The sequence below is a fragment of the Salminus brasiliensis genome, chromosome 11 (assembly GCF_030463535.1).
Source record: "Salminus brasiliensis chromosome 11, fSalBra1.hap2, whole genome shotgun sequence".
Lineage (NCBI taxonomy): Eukaryota > Metazoa > Chordata > Actinopteri > Characiformes > Bryconidae > Salminus > Salminus brasiliensis.
Window position 1 is genome coordinate 7,761,200 of NC_132888.1, and position 21,335 is coordinate 7,782,534.

The 21,335-nt window shown below is 38.9% G+C and overlaps 1 protein-coding gene across 4 annotated transcripts; it reads right to left on the reverse strand.

Annotated features, from left to right (window-relative positions):
• Nucleotides 1-9,424: 9,424 nt before the first annotated feature.
• Nucleotides 9,425-20,950, reverse strand: tsku (tsukushi small leucine rich proteoglycan homolog (Xenopus laevis)). 4 transcript variants are annotated; one of them, XM_072691555.1, is made up of 3 exons: nt 20,487-20,661; nt 20,307-20,394; nt 9,425-11,593 (listed from the first exon to the last, which is right to left on the reverse strand). In XM_072691555.1, exons 2-3 carry the CDS (start codon nt 20,313-20,315, stop codon nt 10,541-10,543), a joined length of 1,062 nt encoding a protein of 353 aa, XP_072547656.1. In that variant the 5' UTR covers nt 20,316-20,394; nt 20,487-20,661; the 3' UTR covers nt 9,425-10,540. The 4 variants fall into 4 exon arrangements, with proteins under 4 accessions (XP_072547656.1, XP_072547654.1, XP_072547655.1 ...); XM_072691553.1 differs by lacking the exons at nt 20,307-20,394; nt 20,487-20,661 and adding an exon at nt 20,674-20,950; XM_072691554.1 differs by having other exon boundaries at nt 20,307-20,661.
• Nucleotides 20,951-21,335: the final 385 nt, after the last annotated feature.

Here is a 21,335-nt window from a genome sequence, read left to right on the forward strand (position 1 = left end):
TGTTACCATGCCGACCACCGACCTCACCCAGCATCACTACCATGGAGTTTGCTTGTCGGCTGTTGGCCTCTCCCAGCATCGCTACTGCAGTGTTAGCGAGCTGCCCGTCAGCCTCGCCCAGCATTGCTACTGCATCAATTGTTGGCCTCGCCCAGAATCACTACCGTGGCGTTGACTCGCCTGGTGCTTATCTCTCACAGCAGCTCTACCCAGTAGCTTATTTTGGTCAGCTTTTCCTTTAGTGCTTTATAAAATAATAATAAAAAAAACTGAAATGGTTCTTTGACTTAATGGAACCGGTTTTGGTAGTACATTGAATCATTTTCCAAGAAAAGGACCATTAAAAAAAAGTAAAGAAGCACTCCAATGTTTTTTTTTTTTTTACATATTTAGAAGTCTTCTCCTTGTATGCACTGTAAAAAAATATGTACAAATGATTCTTTGTCTGGTTATTTATTTATTTTTTATATGGCGGGCAAATCTTTCATCAAAAAGCACTCCACTGTGGCCAAAGAGTCAATTATTTAATGCTGCTGAGATAAACTTGCCGTGTTGATGAAACCCGTATTGCGCAACTATTTTATTTTTTTCCAGTTTCCCAAGAACAGTGACAACAAACATCCTCATGTAGACCAACAAGCACTGACTCGACCTGACCTGGAAAACATAAAAAGCTTCTGTTCATTTTACAAGGAGCTCTTAAGCTGTTGCACATGATCACTGTATAGTTGTCAGTATTTACCATTACAATTTTACGTCTCTTGAATGTACTGTGGTCTCCAGTGACGACTGTAGGAAAGTTCCTAATCTAAACCCACAGTCAAGCCCAGCCAAGAATTTGGCCGACTACTGTTGTGAAATAATGGCTCAAAGAAAAGGAAAAGTATCTTTCCAAAAAGCAGCTGAGCAGAAGCAGCTCAAAATACTATGTGGAACTCAGAATTACAGTGGAACCTCTTAGTATCCACTGCATCTCCTCTTTTTTAGGCTTTTTGGCTTTTTCTTCAATTAAATAACGTGTCCAAATTAAAGGTGTCAGCCGTCAGAAAGTAGTACATATACTGTGTATGTATACTTATTATACACAGTGTAATATAATGAAATTAGGAAGAATGTCTTAATGTCCTCACAGATTAACTTAAATATTTGAGAGGTTAGAAGTATGCCTGAGAAAATACAAGTCCATCATAGTTATCCATGAGAGTAGAAGTGGAACTGGGTAAGATTTGACCCCCCTCAGATAAATTCATGGCATTTTTCGGAACGTAAATACACAAAAAACAGGGTGGGAACTTTTAATAAGCTGCTGTAGAAAGAATAACTACAGCTGTGGTGACATAATGAGTTACTGATCCTCATCTAAATGACTTCTTAATTACGGCCTTCTACCATTTCAGTAGAGGTGGAAAACGGGCAGAGAAACTCTACTTAAGTGAAAGTATGGGCCCTATATAAAAGGTTTCACTTAATTAAATGTGGTATAGAGCCAAGAATACACTGGGGGTGTTAACATTTAACCATAATTCAATTTTGTGTTATGAAAACCATACCTCAATTAACCCGAACTCCTATATACCTTCTATATATACTATAAACTATCCTCCAGTTCTACCTCCACTTCATGATGAAACAGCTTCTTGCCCACCACCACCCGTCTCCTCCCTTCTGTTTCATCACTCACCTAAGCTAACAGGGGGCCCAAGCTTCACAAACCCTCCACAAGCCATCCTGAACTCCAGACCAAAAGACTCCTGAGTTGGCCCTGTTATACCATCTCCTCGAGCAGAGTCCATACTAACAAATATAAGAGGAAAGAGTCACAGGCATGGCAGGCTAGTGTTTGGTGGGGCGGTGACAAATTGGTGATACTGATCCTTAAACAAAAAATAAGACCCTGTTTAAACAGGCATCCTGTGTATCAGGATTATTATGTGAACAAGGTCAAGTCTTATAAAAATGCAAGTGCAAACACAGCATACACAACAAATTTGCCAGTGTTAAATCAGCACTAATCGTGTTTAGGCAGGTATGAACAGAGCCAAAATTATTTTTGTAATTATTATTATTATACTTTTTAATAAAGACAGTAAATTCAAAGGTTTAGCAGTGTGACTGACAAGCAGAAGTAAATGCAACAAATCTCACAGCCTTTTCAAAAATTACATCTTACGTTCTTTGAAGGTGTAAATAGAAATGTAAGTGTTTTAATTGGCCTAATTGAATGGTTTTTATTTTGCTTTTAGTCCTAAAAGTGTGTAAAAGTGTATTCAGTATCGGTAACACTCAGTATCGGTAACTGCTGCTTTGGGGAAGCGGCAGAGTGTCGGTCTCGCGATGTGGCGGCCTGGGTTCGAGTCCCGGGTGGGTTTATTCAGGGCAGTAGTGGCTCAGCGGTTAGAGTGCCGGGCTATTGATAACAGGGTTGTGGGTTTGATTCCCGGGCTTGGCAAGCTGCCACTGTTGGGCCCTTGAGCAGAGCCCCTCTCTGCTCCCCGGATGCTGGAGTTGGCTGGCTGGCTGTGTGTGTGTTCACTACCACGGATGGGTTAAATGCAGAGGACACATTTTGCTGTGCAGTGACAAATACGTGCACCTTTACTTGAATAAAGTACAAATCTACATTAATAATACTTCACTACAGCAACAAACCCATATTTTACATTTTAGCTGATGCTGTCAACATTAACACATTAACACACACACATGATTCATCTGCACACTTTAACATGTTCATCTTTTTTTAATGCAAATGAATCATCTCACCAAGTTTGGCTCCAACTTCCTCCCATAGATCCCTTTCTTTACAGAGCCTAGTGACACAGCGTCACACACAGCATCACTACTGTTGAGCTCAGAGGGTAGATTACACTTTATTTATGCTAAAATATAGATTAAATCTCATAACTAACTCACATTCTCTCTCTCACACACACACACACACACACACACAAACACACACACAGCTTAATCCAGCCCAATGACTGATCATCCATTTATCTCTTAAAGGTTGTTGAAGCTTTTCCTCTATTAAAGCTTCTGAGTGGAGTTTTGTTGTGTTCCAGGCTAAAGTTCTCGAAACTACACTGAGATATTATAAGAATAATAACCTTGATTCCTCTAGACAGTTTATTAGGCACATTTATTTGTTCTCCTGCCCAAGAATTCAAGGATGCGCTCGCTAGCATTTTAACCTGTGATTACATTTACATTTATGGCATTTAACAGACGCTCTTATCCAGAGCGACATACAAGGTTATTCATATCACAGAGGTGGGCCAATGTAGTGTTAGGAGTCTGGCCCAAGGACTCTTATTGGTGTAGCGCAGCACAGTCACCCAGACCGGGAATCGAACCCCAGTCTCCCACATGGTGTTGTAGCTAAGTAACAGGTAGTGGTGTTATCTGTTGCGCCACACCAACCACACTGATATTTCTGATTATTCAGAATTAGTCACAGAATATTGTTGTGATTAGCAAGATTAAACTGTTTCACTAATCACCAGTTTTTGTGCAACATTCTTACAGAATAATTTAAGTGCTTCTTCTGCAGAAACAGCTGCGTAAAGCTCTGTAAGTCATTCATGTCTGAGTACGGCTCTGATTCTGGTGCATGTTCTGCTGCTTTGCTGCATTTATAGTATGAAACTCTCCACTAGCTTTATTCCGGCCACTCTCCGACTTTATTGTCTCTTTGATCCAAATCAACCTTAATTGCAGGATTGAGTAGGATCAAAGCTGCTAGTCTAGTCAGGTGTTTGGCAAAAGGCCACGGCTCAAAGGCCCTGGAAATATGGGCCTGCCTTGCTTATTCAGGCAGAGAGAGAAGCGCCAGTGCACTCTGTTGAACTCTACTCAGCCTTGTATGAAGCCTTGCTGCAAATCTTGTCCAGCAAACACTACAGAATCTGGGTTCAGCGAGTCCATTCAACAATCCTGCCAGACAAAGCTATTCACAGGATGTTACTAAATAAAGGGCAAGGGAGATAGCGGAGTGGTGATTATGAACTGCAGTTGTACTTATTATTATTATTATTATTTGGATTTTTTTTAAAGAACAAGATATCTCTTATCATATAGTCTAATTAAAGCATAGCCTTCATCTGTTTTTAACACCATATTTTAAACCTATTTTGGGCTATCAGCTGCAGATGATATGAATATTAAACAAGCATTCTGTGACTCTTTTGGACTGTGGTTCATTTCTGTAGAGCAAATCTAACTTGATCTGTTGGGTAAATCTAATAGCGGTGACATTAATTAATAAAAATGGGACGAAAAAGGGGGTATCAGTTTTACAAGAGGGTTGACCAGTTAACCAAGCTTATGAATGTATAAGTGTCCTGATTCTTTGGGATAAAATGTCGTAATTCTTTTTATAACAAAGGACCACTCAAATGTCCTCTTTGTAGTAAGGGTGACCGGATGTCCTCCTTTTGCCAGACATGCCCTCTTTTTGAGATGCGTTCAAAATTGTGTGAAATTGTGTGAAATGTCCAGGATTTCACACTGATTTCACGTCTGTGTGTGTTTGTACGCTCACCACTCATTCTGTGTGGATTACTGTAGCTATACACGTGTCTGTTTTAGCCCTGCCTTCTTACCACCACTAACTGGTCTACATGTACCTGCATCTACATGCAACTATCACTGCTTCCTGCCACAGCCCACTAACCACACCCTAAAATACTTAAACACCAATGTAAATAAGCTCAAATCTGTTTTACTTTATCTGACTTTTTTTGTTTATTGATGTATTTATTAATTTGTTAATTTATTAACTTTAAGACACTGTACAAATAAACTAAGCTTGCTTCGGTTTACTTAATATTTTATTATTATTACTTCATTTTATAGAAGAAGCAAACTTTCCTAAGGTCTCCTTAGCATTTTATATCGGGTACGGCGAATGTATTGTATTCTAAAAAAATCGTGGCACCTATTGGAGGTCATTATGATTTTTTTTTGTTTTTACAGTGTAAACACAGGTGTTCAACTCATGTAGAACATTTGTAGATATGCGCAAAAAAAAGAAAAACATAATGTAACATTTAGAAAAAACAAAGACTATTAAATTAACATTTAGTAACATTTGCTAACACAGAAACCTTTAACCCTCTTTGAAAGAAACTTTTATTTAGGCTATATGTTAGCCCCACTAAGTTAGCACTCATTTAAACAGTCAGCCAGGGAATGGGGATGTGCCTACTACCTTAGCATCAAGCTAACAGTGGTGAATTTTGGATATTCAGTCCTTCAATAAATTCAACAGAGCAAAATTAAAAACCAGCGAAGCAAACTGAAGCACAGGAGAGTTTATTGAAGTATTTATTAATATGGTAAAAGAAAAATGTTTTGATCATTTTACTTGTGAGACACTCAAGTTGAACTAAAAGGCTATTAGGGTTATTTATTAGTTTTGGTAAATGAGTAAATGTTTATGTATTAATGTTCAACAAACAAACTTACGTGATTTTAGAGGTATTCAAGCCCCTCTTACCCTCATACACACACACTGTGGCGTTCCTAGGCCTACTTGAAGCCCCCTGGCCACAACATCCTAACCACAACGGACGGTCATGTGTCCCCAGTGTCCTCTTTTTTTTCTTTTTTCTTTTTTTTTTTTAAACAAAACAACTATATATATATAGCTGGTGGTTTAGACATTAATGGCTGTATATTGAGTTATTTTGAGGGAAGAATAAATTTACACTGTTATATAAGCTGCACACAGACTACTTTTCATTGTGTCAAAGTGTCATTTTGTCAGTGTTGTCCCATGAAAAGATATACTTAAATATCTCCAGAAATGTGAGGGGTGTACTCACTTTTGTGATCCACTGTATACATATATATATATATATATATATATATATATATATATATATATATATATATATTGTGTAAAAATCTCCATGATGCTCTAAGATGACTCAGAATAAAATCTTTAGACATTTACATCCACTAAAACGTTTATGTGTGGCAGTGACCATATGCTGTGTAGTGCTTACTCAAAAATCTCAGAGTTACAGCAGTAACCAAACAAAGTCAATGGTCACCATTGGCAAATAACACGGTACTCCTACAAAGTCTTACCCAACCATAGGCCATTGTGTCACTTTGTGTTTTCAGGTCTTCCATTGCTGAAGGGAGTCCTGAATGTCCAGCACATAGCGTCTGTATTTGAAATCTACTGGGACTGGAAGTATTTCTTTCATCCTCTGAGTGCAAACCTCCCCAATATGACCGTGTTCACGAAGCACTTTACAGTGTCACCGATTTTTGCCCTGCCATGCCGTTCATTCCGAAAACACAGGTGTATTTTCACACCCTCTAAAGCAGACAGGCGTATTTCGCCAAGTCACTGAACTGCATCCCACTTCTTACACTGTCACACAGACGATGTATTTAAACACTTAAACAAACTGAACTTTGTTCTCACAACAGCTGATAAGCTTTATTCACCCTCTCACCCACTGCAACACGGTGTGCATTCATAAAGACATAAACACTGCCTTTTAAGAACACTGTGCTCTTGCAGGGTATTGTGGCTAAGTCCTAAGTCCTAAGGATAACACCTCCTTCAAGGAAAATACACAGGGAAAACCATATAGAGTTTCATACAGTGGATGCCTGGGAGACTATTAACTTCTTAACCGCAGTGTCTCTAATATGGTAATTTATTAGAGGAAGCATTTATTCTTTTTAATTTATTTTTAACTTTAATTCATTTTTAACTTTTTAAAATTATTATAGCAAAAGCTTTTCTGAGGCGTTAAAAAGTGTGATGTCAAGCTTCCAGCCCAGAGAATAGCCCCACCAAGTCCCTGTAGTTTCTGTAATATGCCTCACTGTAGTGGGTAATAAGCCTGTCTGCGTAAAGAGGTTAAGCTGCATTATCTGTGTATTATTTTATTATGTTTATGGAAACACTTTGAAACACTTTGAATTAAAGACGCTGTACAGATAAACTAAGCTTGCTTCAGTTTACTTAATATTTTAACTTTTTATTTTATTATTATTACTTCATTTTATAGAAGAAGCAAACTTTCCTAAGGTCTCCTTAGCATTTTATATCGGGTATGGCGAATGTATTGTATTCTAAAAAAAATGTGGCACCTATTGGAGGTCATTTTGATTTTTTGGGGGGTTTTTACAGTGTAAACACAGGTGTTCAACTCATGTAGAAAAATTGTAGATATGCGCAAAAAAAAAAAGACAACATTTAAAAAAAACAAAGACCATTAAATTAACATTTAGTAACATTTGCTAACACAGAAACCTTTAACCCTCTTTGAAAGAAGCTTTTATTTAGGCTATATGTTAGCCCCACTAAGTTAGCACTCATTTAAACAGTCAGCCAGGGAATGGGGATTTGCCTACTACCTTAGCATCAAGCTAACAGTAAATTTTTTGGATATTGAGCCTTCAATAAATTCGACAGAGCAAAATTAAAAACCAGCGAAGCAAACTGAAGCACAGGAGAGTTTAGACCTGTGGTATAAGCTCAGTCCAAAGCCAAAAACATGTTGCTTGGGGCGTCCACAACAACGTTCTACTAATGTTCTTGTAATGCTAATACCAACAAGACCTACGGAACCAGCCCTGTTATTATCTGGACGGCAAGCCACCAGTCGGACGTTCAACTAACCCATAAACTAATGGTGTAAATGCTCTGAAGCAGGTATAAGCATTACAAGAGGAGAGCTGTAAACAATTCTGCACTAAAAACACATCGTTTACCTTAAATTTATAGCATCAATCTGACGCTCTTATCTAGAGTGGCTTTTATGGTTACGTGTGTTACAGAGGTCGGCCAATGTAGTGTTAGGAGTCTTGCCCAGGGACTCTTATTGGTAGTGTAGCACAGTCACCCACACTGGGAATCGAACCCCAGATATAGTATAAGTTGGTGTTATAAGTTGTGTTACACCAACCATTAATCTGACGTAGCCTTTTGTTAGGGTCTTTCTCACAAACAACTTCTTAGGAAGACATTGGTGAAGGAGGCTCATTGTGAGTATCCTGTCCCTGTTTATCCTATAATCTTGTATCTGTATTTCAGCTTGATATCATTTTAGTGTGGCAGTTGTTCTTTTCATGTGAATTGGACCAGTAGAAATGCTCCAAAATGACTTATAATAAAATCCTTTTACGTTGTCCTCTATTGGAAGTTAAGAGGTTTTTGCTTTCTCCTGTAAAGTTGCCATTTTTGGAGAGGGGGATTCCAAAAAAGGCTGTTTTAATGTTGTGAAAGGTCTCCAGAGTTAGGCAAATGCTTGGCATAAGGCACTGAGAAAATAAACGTGACCAGCTCCGGGCAGTTTGTTTTCCTGCTCATCCGTGTTTATCTGAGTCAACCTCTGCTGTGTCAGTGTATTTACTTTTCTCATCCAGGGGAATGAGCTCAGAGACGCCTGAGAGCGGAGGCCATTAGAAAAAGCTAGGGTCAGCCCTTTTCTTGTGCTTTGGAGGAAGAAACTGAAGGGGACATATCTCTGGCACTAAAGTCTCCTAGAATTTCAAAGAGCTGAATGCTGGCATTAATTCAGAGCTGCTAAGGGGATATGTGAATACCCTCAGTGTCTGTGAAGCGGCCTGGGCAGGCCTGCGCTCCAACCCACAATGAATGCGCTTCCAGGCTGAAGTCATCTGGAGAGTGTGGGCTGCCATTTTAGCCTTTTCCATCAGACTGCTGTCCAGCAGTGTCTCATAGCACTTGACTATAACTGTGTGTGTGTGTGTGAGAATGACTTGTCCTCTTTTTTAAGCTCTGTCCTGGGCTGAGCACTGGGTGTGTTTCTAATAAACAAAGGGCAGACACTTTGGTGAATTGGACAGAATGAGAGCCACATTAGATGAACTGTTATTATGACTTCAGGCTCCTCGTGAGTCAGCAGAATTTGGAAAGCTGAGGGGAATTCTGAGCGAGTGTGCATTGGGAAAGGAATTGCGTAAAGCACTGTAAAACAGTGCAATAAACTATATGCTATCCAATTATTTGTGGACACCCCTTCTAACGAATGGATTCAGCTACTTAACGTTGCACCCGTTGCTGACACAGATGTGCAAATACACACACACAGCTTGTTTAGTCCCTGTAGAGACATATTATCAATAGTATAGGACTCTCTGGAGTAGATAAACCTATTAGCACCATGCCTAATGCCAGGCCTGGGCTAGAGGGGTAAAAAGCCCCTAAGCAATGCGCTGTAAAGCAGTGGAAGAATTGTTTTCTCTAGAATGATGCAATCAAATCCTCACAACAATGCCCCAGAGACAGTTACCCCAACAAACAAAAAGCAGGATAAACTTTTTTTTTTAATACTCTGGATTGTGTTTTGGAAGAAATAATGAATGAGGAAGTGTCCCAATACTTATGTCTCTATCTTGTACATTAAAGAAACAGTAAATGGAAAAGACTACATTGGAAATTGTCAAATTTATAGTGTTTATTTAATGCATTCAGCTTGTACAAACATATATACAACTCTATACACAACAGAGACTTTAGTTTCAAGCAATCTCGGCTCGCTTCATGACCAAAAAGTGCAAAACACATAGAGTGCATGGAAAAGTGTGTAACATATGAGTGTCAAATGGATCACACTGCAATCTTGTTGGATTTCATTGGTAAAATTGCAGTCAAATCTGATTAAATGCCAAATGGTCCAGAGTGTACATCTTTTCCAATACATGCATTCGTTGAAATGTTCATAATATAAATAAGAATTACAATAAAGTCTTCAATTTTTATAAAACAAGGTTTTCATTCAAACTTTAGCTTCATGCGACCTGTCGTAGGAAGTGAACCCTTCAGGTTGAGATCAGTTTCAGTCAGTTCAGAGTAGGGTTAACCTTCTCTTAAACTGTCCGGTCTAGGTCAGAGCACCCTGCAGAAGTACGTGCAGGATGTCACATTAAGGCACTCGACATTCATTCAAAACTCTCCTTTGGTTTCAAGGTTTAAAGTGGTTCTCGTGTGGCCTGGGGCCACATCCACAGAGACTGTGCTGCGGAGAATATAGAATTACTAATCCCATCCAAACCCCTTAAAAATATATTTACCAAAAATAACATGAAACTTCAAGTGAGGAACAGCAAGAACTTTAGCGCATTGACTGTAGAGGAAGAGAATACACTCTTTAAATACATTACTTTAGTAAATAAAGGTCCTCAATAGTTCTTAACTTAAACGTCATTTGGGGAAAAAGCTGGAACACTGGAACAGAACATTTACATTATATGAAGGACTAGGACCCAAACTGGTTCTCCTAAGACATTGCACCAAAGCACTGCGCCATCGGCACTTCTGTTTCTCAAGAGCGAAAAGGACGTGCTACTTAAAGTGCAAGGGAGCCTCTACAGAACTCCTAGTACTGTACATTAGAATATGTTAAATATCAGAAACTTTGTGAGCCTTCAAGTACAAAAACTGTGCTATTTTGATTGATGGTGAAGTTCAACTTTGCTAGAAGTAATGGCAAATCTTGGCCTGAGAACAATAAGGCACCTAAAAGTGAAAAAATAACAGTTATTTATTTCATGAGACAATTCCAGCGACATCACAGGTTAGTATATCGTTAGCTTTTGCCTGTCCGATCTGTCTGTGAAATTGACCTGGCTTGTGTGTCTTCCAGCAATGCATATTTGGCCCCAGAGTTACACTTTTTATACTTGGCATGTGGTCGAAGACGGTCGCAGGCAACGGGGTGACTACAGACTTGGACAAATTGAGCTCCTGTAAAGAAGTCAGTCCACTGAACATATCTGGCCTTACACCCTTGAGCTGAAGGTTGTTTGAGAGGTCCAGGACCTGCAGGTTCCTCAGGCCTCTAAAGCTGCCGGGTTGTACTGTTGACAGCTCAGACAGGCCGCTGAGAGACAGATAGACGAGATCTTTCATCTCCTCAAAGGCGCCCTCTTCAATGCTGGTGATGAGATTTCCATCCAGGCTCAGATACTGTAAGGGAATTCCTGCAAGTTTGGGCACCGTCCTCAGCCTATTTCCTGCTAGTGTCAGGCCCTTAATATATGGAGCATGGCCTTTCGGATTTCTGGAGACTGTAGTGAGGCGGTTGTTGGAAAGATCTACAGTAATCGGGGTCTCCTGGCCTCTGGTGGTGAAGAGATCCAGGTTAAAGTCCTGGAATCTGTTGTCACTGAGGTCCACGTCAGCCAATGGAAGCCCAGAGAAGCAGCCATCTCCAAGGCTCTCCAGTGCATTCTGACTTAGGTCCAGAGTCTCCAGGTAGCGGAGTTTGGAGAACGCCTGCGGGCTGACCCTGGTGATGAGGTTGTTGCTAAGGTCAAGGCTGACCAGGGTGGTGTAGCCTGGTCCAGACAACATGGAGTCAGTGATGGAGCTGATGGAGTTGTGGGACAAGTCCAGATGTGAGGTGTCTAGTGGAATGGGAACAGGGGCAGTACCCGGACCAACCCCACTGCAGTCCACCTTGGTCAAGCTGAAGCTGTCGAACAAACCATAGCTTTCCACCTCGCAGCGGCACTGTGGGTGGCAGTTCTTCACCTCTCCTGCAGTGATCACAGCTAGCAGAGAGGGCAGGGCGAGACACAGTAAGGCCACCATGGTGCTCTGTGAAGAGAACACATGCAAATGATTAAGTGGTGCAACAGAATGGCACTTTAGAGTCATCTGAGCAGCACCAAGTAGTGCTGCCTGTGCCAATAGGCTGCAATAGTCACAATGCAAAGAAGCTAATCAGAACATAGGTCATTTACATAAATCAGACTTAAAGGTACAGCTTGTTTGTACAATAATAAGGGATAAAGTAAGGTCAGAAATGGTCATGGGAAAAGTCAAAACAAGCTACTACAGGTCTGTAAGGCCTAAATTGCAAGTATGCCCTAAATTGCAAGTTTGCAGAATTCTGTGATATACTATATGTCCAAATATTTGTGGACACCCCTTCTAATGAATGCATTCAGCTGCTTTCAGCTGCAAGTTGCATACAGCTTGTCTAGCCCTTGTAGACAAGTATTGCCTAGAGGGCTATAAAGCCTCCCAGCGTTGAGCTGTGCAGCAGTGGAACTGTGTTCACTGGAATGATGGATGGTGCTTCATCCAATACTTTTGAGATAAGTTGGGGATGCGGTGGGGTGGTGATCATCCAACATCCTGCAATGCTCCAAAATCTAGTAAAACCCCATTTCCTGGACAAAATGTACTTTTTTATAACCTTGATTTTGAAAAAAACAATGAATGAGCATGTGTCCCAATACTTTTGTCAATGTAGTGCATGTTGAAAATATTCAGACTGGGCTTGTTTTAGAAGAACTTTCCCAACAGAACAAAGCAACATGTGCCCTAGTATGAAAAACTGGCTTGTTCCAGAACAACAAACATCACTCGTAGAGGTAATGAGTGTAACTTATGCACCAGAACAAACTGTTGCAATGTGTGGTGTCAGGTTATGTAAACGCTAGTGTAAGGCCATGTAAACAAAGTAGCCCAAACACTCAGGACACGGAATGGATCTAGCACTTTATTACGTGGAGTACATTGTAAACTCACCTTGGCACATTCTGTACTTTATAAATCCAACTTTTAGCTTATTTTTTACTTCTATATAATTCTTATCTCTATAGTTTATTTTACATTTGAATTCCTATATATTTCTTATATCTGTATTTTTATTATTTTTATCTCTTCAATTTTGATCTTCTTTTATTTGTATATTTTACCATATTTCTTAATATATATTGTGTAAAACACTACAGGACAAAAAGAAAAAACCCTACACCGTATTATGCTTGAGGCCCAGCACATTCCCTTAGCCCCTATTCTAATCACCTACCACATTACAACCTCTTCACCAGGGTAATCAGCTAGGCACTTCCCTCCGTCAGTGCTTCAATGGGTTGAGCCCACATCAACCAACTACTTTACACTGTAATGTTGCTGTAATCAGAACACAGCAACCGTTACGGTCTGACAATGGCTTGAAAAGGATCCAGAAGCACAGTATAACACTATGTTTATGGTCTAGTCTTCAACTGTCAAAAGTAATCAGACCTACAGAACAAAAATAAACCAAAACTATAATGAAATACTGCATAAACAGACTTGTATTACTTTTACTTTATTTTATATTTCTTGTCTATAATTTTAATACATTTTTATTTAGCTTTTTTTAAATATCTTTTCATTTTCATATTTATTTTCCCTTTATTTCTATATATTTATATAGGCTATATATATATATATATATATATATATATATATATATATATATATATATATATATATAGACTTATAGCCTTGAAATGAAAAAGCAGTGAAAGCAGTTGACTGTCCAGTCACATTCAAGTAAAATGGATAAAAATATAGTAAATAAATAAATAAATAATATATATATATTTCTTTTTTTATTTTACTTCTATATATATATGGTATTTGGTTAAACACTGTATATAAGGCTGTGTATTAGGCTGTATATAAGGGCCTTGATGTGCTAATGAACACTGAACTAAAATCACAGCATGTTTTAATGAAAGGTAAAGTGAGATTACAACACTAAATCATAAACAAACAAACAACATTACACCAACACAAACTGAACAATACATACTTATTACAAGCTTTTGAGTTTGTAGTTCTCTGTAACTCCTGAAGCAACAGCAACTTGCCAGCCCTAATTTCTTTCTTTTTTTTTCCTTAGACTCTCAGAGGATTGGACCTAATTCTAATGATCAAAGACTGCATTCCTTGTTTTCTTCTTCTTCAATTACAGTAGATTTTCATGCTTAGTAGGACGCAAGGCTTTTTAAAGACATGGATGGGAGATGCTGAGGTTTCTCATTAATGAGAGGACAAATATGTAACAGCGCTGCTGAAATCCTGTTTTGATGCCTATAATGCTGTGGCAGAGAATAATAGCAAACTGTAAACTGCAGAAACCCCAGAATTGGGGTGCATGCATGCTGTCATGAGAATACTTTGTATCTCCATTTTTGCCAGTTTTCACTTTTTGCCATAATTTGAATCTTGTAGTTGTTCTTTACATTTTATCACAATTTCATAATAAATGGACCAATAGAAAATGACAAAAATGTTATAATAGTAAAAAAAATGTACATTTTTATCCTCCTGTAAAATTAGCATTATAGGGATGGAGGTTTTGCGTGACGGCACTGAAATGCTAATAAATGTTCAAACAGACACTCACTGTCAAATAAACAAACCTTAAAACCTTAGTAAAGCTTAAAACCAAAGTAAACACTGATTAAAGTTCTACATACCTCTTGGGTGAAGATGCTCTCCTTAAAACACGGTGAATGCTGCCTGTGCTAAGCACTAATAATTATACTAGCGTATCTATCGACCATGCAGCTTTTGTTTCGGTTGATGACCTGAATTTAAACCTCTTCAATGTTTGACCATTTTTTTTTTGTGTGTGTGTGCAAACACTACTGCACGCATTTTGATGTCGGACAGAGGTGATCCATGATCATTTAACTGCCAACCAAGTGGGCCAAAAGGGATGTCAGCATGAGCTGGCATAAAACTGATTACAAATTAGTGGAAAAGTGCACGCCAGCATGCACTCCCGCTAAATGTACAGCTATCGCTTAGGCCAATCCACTGTGGCCTTGGGCTAAAGGTTTGCCCTTATATAACTTGCTTGGATAACAAAACAGGTACGATAAAGCACTTGAGCGCACGGCCATGCATGATAACATCCTTGGATTTTGTCACACACAGTGTACCTCCTACGAAAGCACTACATTACTGCAATCAGTAAAGAAAGACACAAGCCCTTGCATGCACACATCTGGTCAGCAAAGCAGTCAAAACATCGAAACAGTCATTTCTCTGAATTCCCCTTCCCTTGCAGACCAGGCCCTGTGGAAAAGGGTGTTGGTGGCGGTTGCTATCAGCGCCCTGCTTGTTGTTTCAGTGACTTCACCCTATTGCCTCAGAGGAGAGAGTGCAAACGGATGTCTCAGTGCTCTCCAAATAAACATTTTGCCCAAGCCTCAGTGTATGGTCCTCCTTCCTCTGGAGACTAGCAGCTACAGCCAAAAATCCCAGAGTCCTGTTTTAATAGGCCTCATTTTTTTCTGAACTTAAAAGCCTGACCAGAGCTTTTCTTAACCATTACAGCAGACGGGACAGTACTGATGCTAAAAAAGCATGTTTTTAACAAAGTGCATCAACTTTCAGGGCTGTGGGATGGCAAGAACCTGACGATATGGTATATATCACGATGCAGGGGTTACAAGTCATTAAGTTTTCTCTTTATCCAATCAATACAGTGGGACTGGGATTTAACACAACACAAATTGAACCATGTAAACTATTAATTAAAAATCAATGCTGTGTTTTACAGCAGTATCGCAGATAATATCACAATAATATTAATAATATTGTGATACTTTTATATATCGATATTTTCTTACACCCCCACCAACTCCTACCAATACTATGAAGATCTGTGAGATAAAGCTATCCACACTGGATGTTTCGATATGAGATTTCTGAGCCAACACCAATACTGAATATTTTTTTTTAAATATATAATGATACATACAATATTGTTTAAAAGACACCATATAGACAAAAGTATTGGGACACCTGCTCAATCAATGTTCCTTGCTTTGATCTTGCTTTTGCTTTTTGTTGTCTCTTTTGTCCAGGGAAGAAGGCCTTTTTACTAGGTTTTGAAGGAGAATTGCTGTGGGGATTTGATTGCATTCAGAGACAAAAGTGTTAGTGAGGTCAGGATGTTGGATGATCAGCACCCACCTCATCCCCAACTCCCCAACTCATCCCAAAAGTATTCGATGGAGCACCACCATCATTCCAGAGAACACAGTTCCTCCACTGATCTACAGCTCAATGTTGGGGGGCTTTATACCCCTATAGCCCACGTCTGGCATTAGTAGGCATGGTACAATACTTATTTTACTGCAACTTAATATAGCTGAAACATTTATTAGAAGGTGTGTCCACAAACATATAGTGTACATATAGCGTATGTAGAAACTTTGACCATATACATAGTTTTAGCATTATTGAAAACATTGGCATTTATTTTTGCAAGGTTACAAATGCTGTAAATGATACTGATATCTTAGCACAGTAGCCCAGCCTCAGCCAAACACTCAGCAGTATTGCAATATTCAAAGCTGACATTAGACCTACAGAGTCACGAATATCCTTTACGCAGTTATTACCCCTTATGTGTAAAGTAATAAAACAATTGAGTACTCATCCACTGAGTGCACTGGCTGAACTAAGCTGAACTGCACTCAAAAGTGAATCACTGTATGAGCTTAATTTAATTACGCTATGACCAAATACAGTAAAGTCAGCATATACAGAATTTATATCAACATAAAATGCTTCCCCATATTTTGCTAAGTGTATTTCAGAAGACTGTGAGCAAATCTAGTATCTAAAACCCAGCAGAGGAGCACTACTGAAGGAGGGCCTGACTGAGACACTGCTAAAAAAACCCTAAAGGTTCTTCTGGCAGAAGACATCTGGACATTTCATGGGGATCACGACCTCTCCAGGTGTTTTCCCAACTAATGTTAACATTTTAGGGACCATAAAGAGCAATTGCCATCATTGGTTTAAAAAACACAACTTAATTTTCCATCATATGTGTTCCTACTACAGATGAACAAATTCCAATATGTCAGTTTTTGCTGTTTTTTTTATTTTATATCCATGAGTATATATCAGTGATAATACGTACAATATTGTTTATAATACACTATATGGACAAAAGTATTGGGACACCTACTCAATAATTAAATTTTTAATTTCATGAATTTTCAACCAGATGCATTCCTACTACAGATGAACAAAGTCTAGTGGTTTTTGTTGTTGTTGTTTTATATCGGTGATTATACGTACAATATTGTTTATAATACACTATATGGACAAAAGTATCGGGACACCTGCTCAATAATTTAATTAAAACCACAAATGTTCCTACTACAGATGAACAAATTTTAGTATCGCGGTTTGTTTCTGTTCATTTTTGACAATATTTAAAAACATTTAGCACCTCTTTTACCTGTGTTATAAAGCTCTGCGAAGTAAAGCTATCCACCCTGGATGTTTCAATATGGGAATCTGAGCCAATAACTCAGTTTGTGTCATTTTTCTTTTTTTTATTTCTGACCAATTTCTGTTCTAGCTGATTTGAAAGGAATAGCTTCAGTGGAACCGGATTCAGATCATGGCATAGTGACACATGAATTTGACATGTTGTAAACATGCATGCAGTGGGGTCCAAAAGTCTGAGACTACAAGGGAAAATGCTTAGATCTTTTATTTTTATAGTTTTCGTCAAAATTATATGTTCAGTATATTAATCTGAGGGAAAGTAGACCCTGAAAATTTTACATAAATTTCAAAATGTAAAAAGTTTAATACCTTTTCAAGGTACCCAAGGATACTGCACACATAAGAAAGTAATAAAAGTAATAATCTGAGAGTCGTCTGAACATGAGCTTTAATGGAAGCGGTAAGACAAAAAAAATAATATGATAAACATTATATTTCTATCAGAAAGTTTAAACATGGTCAATGTCAAATTAGCCTAAATGCTCAGATCTGCTTTATCCAACCTTCTGTTGTTTATTTTCAGCTTTATAATGTTATGTTGTCTCAGACATTTGGATCCCACTGTATATCTTATTTTCTAGCCGTCACACACTGAACACAGTGGACATCTTCTGCTCTCTCTGAGGAGACTTAGAACACAGAATTAAACAGCTCACCCCATGCTGTCGAGGGAACTGAAGCAAATGCCCAACAATTTAATTGGCAGAGAGCAGACAACCTAATCCAATAAGGCTGAATGAATGCAGCTCCTTAAGAAGAGCCAGGTTTAATGTGGGCTTAGGCTAGTGGAGCTTAAAACAGTCCACTGAAACAAGCTTTGCAAAAAGGGTTGTAATGCAATGCCTGACCATGTTTCGAGGTGGTGTGATAAACAGTAAGGATGTATGTGCGCCGAGTGGCTTATAAGGTTTGGTCAAACCAACTAAAGCAGCTCTTTATGTGCAACGCTGCGAGAAATATCTCTAAATCCTTAAAGTCCTCAGCAAACATGTAGACAATAGAAAAGAGACAAGTCATAGCTCTCCCATTCCAGCCTTCTGTAAATCACTCATGATGATGACGTGCAGTAAGGATTATGGGAAAAGCCCATTCCCACCAGTTAGATTTAAAAAAATAATATGTAAAAAAATATATATCTTTTTTTTTAAACTAAGTAATGAAATAATGATTCATAATCTCAAAATAGCAGCTTATGATTCCCAAATATAAAAAAGTTGATATATATATAATACATAAGTATTCTGATGTGTTTTGAGATACGGTGTTGATTCTCAAGGTTTATTTAATTTTTGGACAGAAGAAAACTCCAACAAAAGCAGGATCAATCCTCCATTTTAGAAAAAAAAACTATGATTGAGCATGAATGAGTGTCCCAATACTTTTGCCTGTATAGCGTATTATGATCAGTTTTGTAAACACTGTCAGATATATACTTGAAAAAATTATTAAATATTGGTATTGGCTCAAAATTCCCATATGGACACATACAGTGTGGATAGCTTTACTCCACAGAGCTTTATAGCATTGGTGGTAGTTGGTAGGGGTGTTGATAAAAAAAATTGATAGATCAAAGTATTGCGATATTATGTTTTGTGATGCTGTGACTGATTCTCAAAAATAGAGTACTGATTATTAATGAAAAATTTTACATGTAAAGATTTGTCTCAGACAGTGGTTCAGTTTGTGTTGTGTTAATCCCTGACCACTAGATGGCAGTGTTGCACTCTGTCTTCAGATCCCACTGATCTGATTGGATAAAAAGCCAACTTTTAATTTTGTATTGATTTAGTTTAGTCGAGACTTTTCTTAAAATGACTGTTTTATAGTGTTTAATATCTTATAATCCAGTCTGACTCTCCTCCCTGACCAATCAGCTTCCAGCTCCTTTACAACACTGCAGTCAGGTCAATTCCTGTGTGTGTGTAGTGGTACACACTCTGGGCTGATATCTGTGGTTGTTGGTGTACTGGTGTGTAATAACTGGTTTTTAAATGGTGAATGTGCTGTGTGTTATTGGGGTTTATATAGAGTGTGTGTGTGTGTATTAGTATTAGCGTTAGCCTCCTCTCAGTTTTTAATGGGTTTTCCAGCGCTGGTTTATAAACAGAGAAAGGCGAGTGCCGGTTCTCCCGCTGGTAAAACAGAACGTTTGAGAGATGGTTTTATTATAAAAGGTCAGAGATTATGGTCTGTTTACATGCTCCACTGTAAAAAGGTGAGTTCCCATCTCTACCTATAGTGGGCGTCATATCTACACTCCTAAAAATAAAGATGCTACAAATGGTTCTTTGACTTATCTATCTATCTATCTGTCTGTCTGTCTGTCTGTCTGTCTATCTGTCTGTCTGTCTGTCTGTCTGTCTGTCTGTCTATCTATCTACCTATCTATCTATCTATCTATCTATCTATCTGTCTGTCTGTCTGTCTGTCTGTCTGTCTGTCTGTCTATCTGTCTGTCTCTCTGACAGATTTTTTAAATCTATCTATCTATCTATCTGTCTATCTATTGATCTGTCTGTCTGTCTGTCTGTCTGTCTGTCTATCTGTCTGTCTCTCTGACAGATTTTTTAAATCTATCTATCTATCTATCTATCTGTCTATCTATGTGTATGTCTGTCTGTCTATCTATCTGTCTCTCTGACAGATTTTTTTAAATCTAGCTGTCTATCTATCTGTCTGTCTCTCTGACAGATTTTTTAAAATCTATCTGTCTGTCTGTCTGTCTGTCTGTCTGTCTATCTAGCTGTCTGTCTATCTATCTGTCTGTCTATCTAGCTGTCTGTGTATCTAGCTGTCTGTCTGTCTATCTAGCTGTCTGTCTCTCTGTCTGTCTATCTATCTATCTATGCTTAATATGCTGAAATTTTGAGATATTGGGATGACTTGACATAATTAGTGAATATTCTGAGTTCCCATCTCTACCTATAGTGGGCGTCATATCTACACTCCTAAAAATAAAGATGCTACAAATGGTTCTTTGACTGATGCCATTAAAGAACCTCTTATAGTTCCATAAAGAACCGTGCTGAAGAACCTTCGGATTAAAAGTGATGGTTCTGTAGACCTTCAAAAGGTTCTTCATACTCACACATCTCTTTACAAACATGGTTCTTTATGGAACCTAACGTGGTTCTTCCATGGCATCACCCGAAGAACATCATGTAGCACCTTTTTAAGATCCATACAAATATTTTTAGGAGTGTACCTGAGTCATGACTTCAAGAGGGAGCAGCACTTCTACTGGAGGGTGGTGTTGGGCTGGTCTCCCCACCTCTGAAGGGTACAGTAGACACCTACAGAGAGTTTGGGAAAGTTCTGGATATGGTTGAACTAGGCTATCTGCATAAAACAAGAAGACGAGGCTGATTAGAAAGTACAGTTATACCAGGTAGTCTGTCTGTCTGTCTGTCTGTCTGCCTCTTTTTAGCAACAGTGAGAGTAGAAATCCCATCAGTCCTCATGACGCAATACTTCTTGAGCTCGACGTGCTTTGTCTTGCTGTGTCCAACACAGTCAGTATACAGTTAGAAAGTTGAGCAGTGAAATCTACTAAGTTGTTGTAAAACGCTCACCACACTCCTCCTCCTCCTCCTCCGCTCCACTCCATGCCCGTTGGACCGCATTCACTCTTTCAAGGAAGATCTGAACTCTTCTGCGGTCGAGCTTCTCCTACATCTCAGGGACATACTCGTCCTGCACGTCTCCTTTATCGACGCAGCGTCTGCCCTCCTACCGGGGAAGTTCTTCAGAGGAGAGCACGGCAGCCTACAGCCCTTAACGCGAGCCCATGGCTGTAGACTGGGTGGGTAAAAGAGTGTGTGGAAGTTAGAGCTTCGGAGCACGAGCCTCGCCCACCGTGGCTCACTGAGAGTGGCAACACACACACACACACACACACACACGCAAACACACGCAGACACACACGCAGACACACGCAGACACTCCAGCAGTGCAGCAGAGAAGTGCACTCCACTCTATAAAAATAATAAAGTTCCTTATTTGAACCATTTCCTGATTGTGGAACTGAGTGTATCTCCTAGAGGCTTTAGGGTTAAACAGCTGTGCAACATCTGTCTCCCCTCCTTTCTCTCTTAAACTGAAAGAGCTGAAGTTTTAATGTGCTGTATTCAGTTCATATATTCTGTATATCTATCTATCTATCTATCTATCTATCTATCTATCTATCTGTCTGTCTGTCTGTCGATCTGTATGTCTATCTATCTATCTATCTATC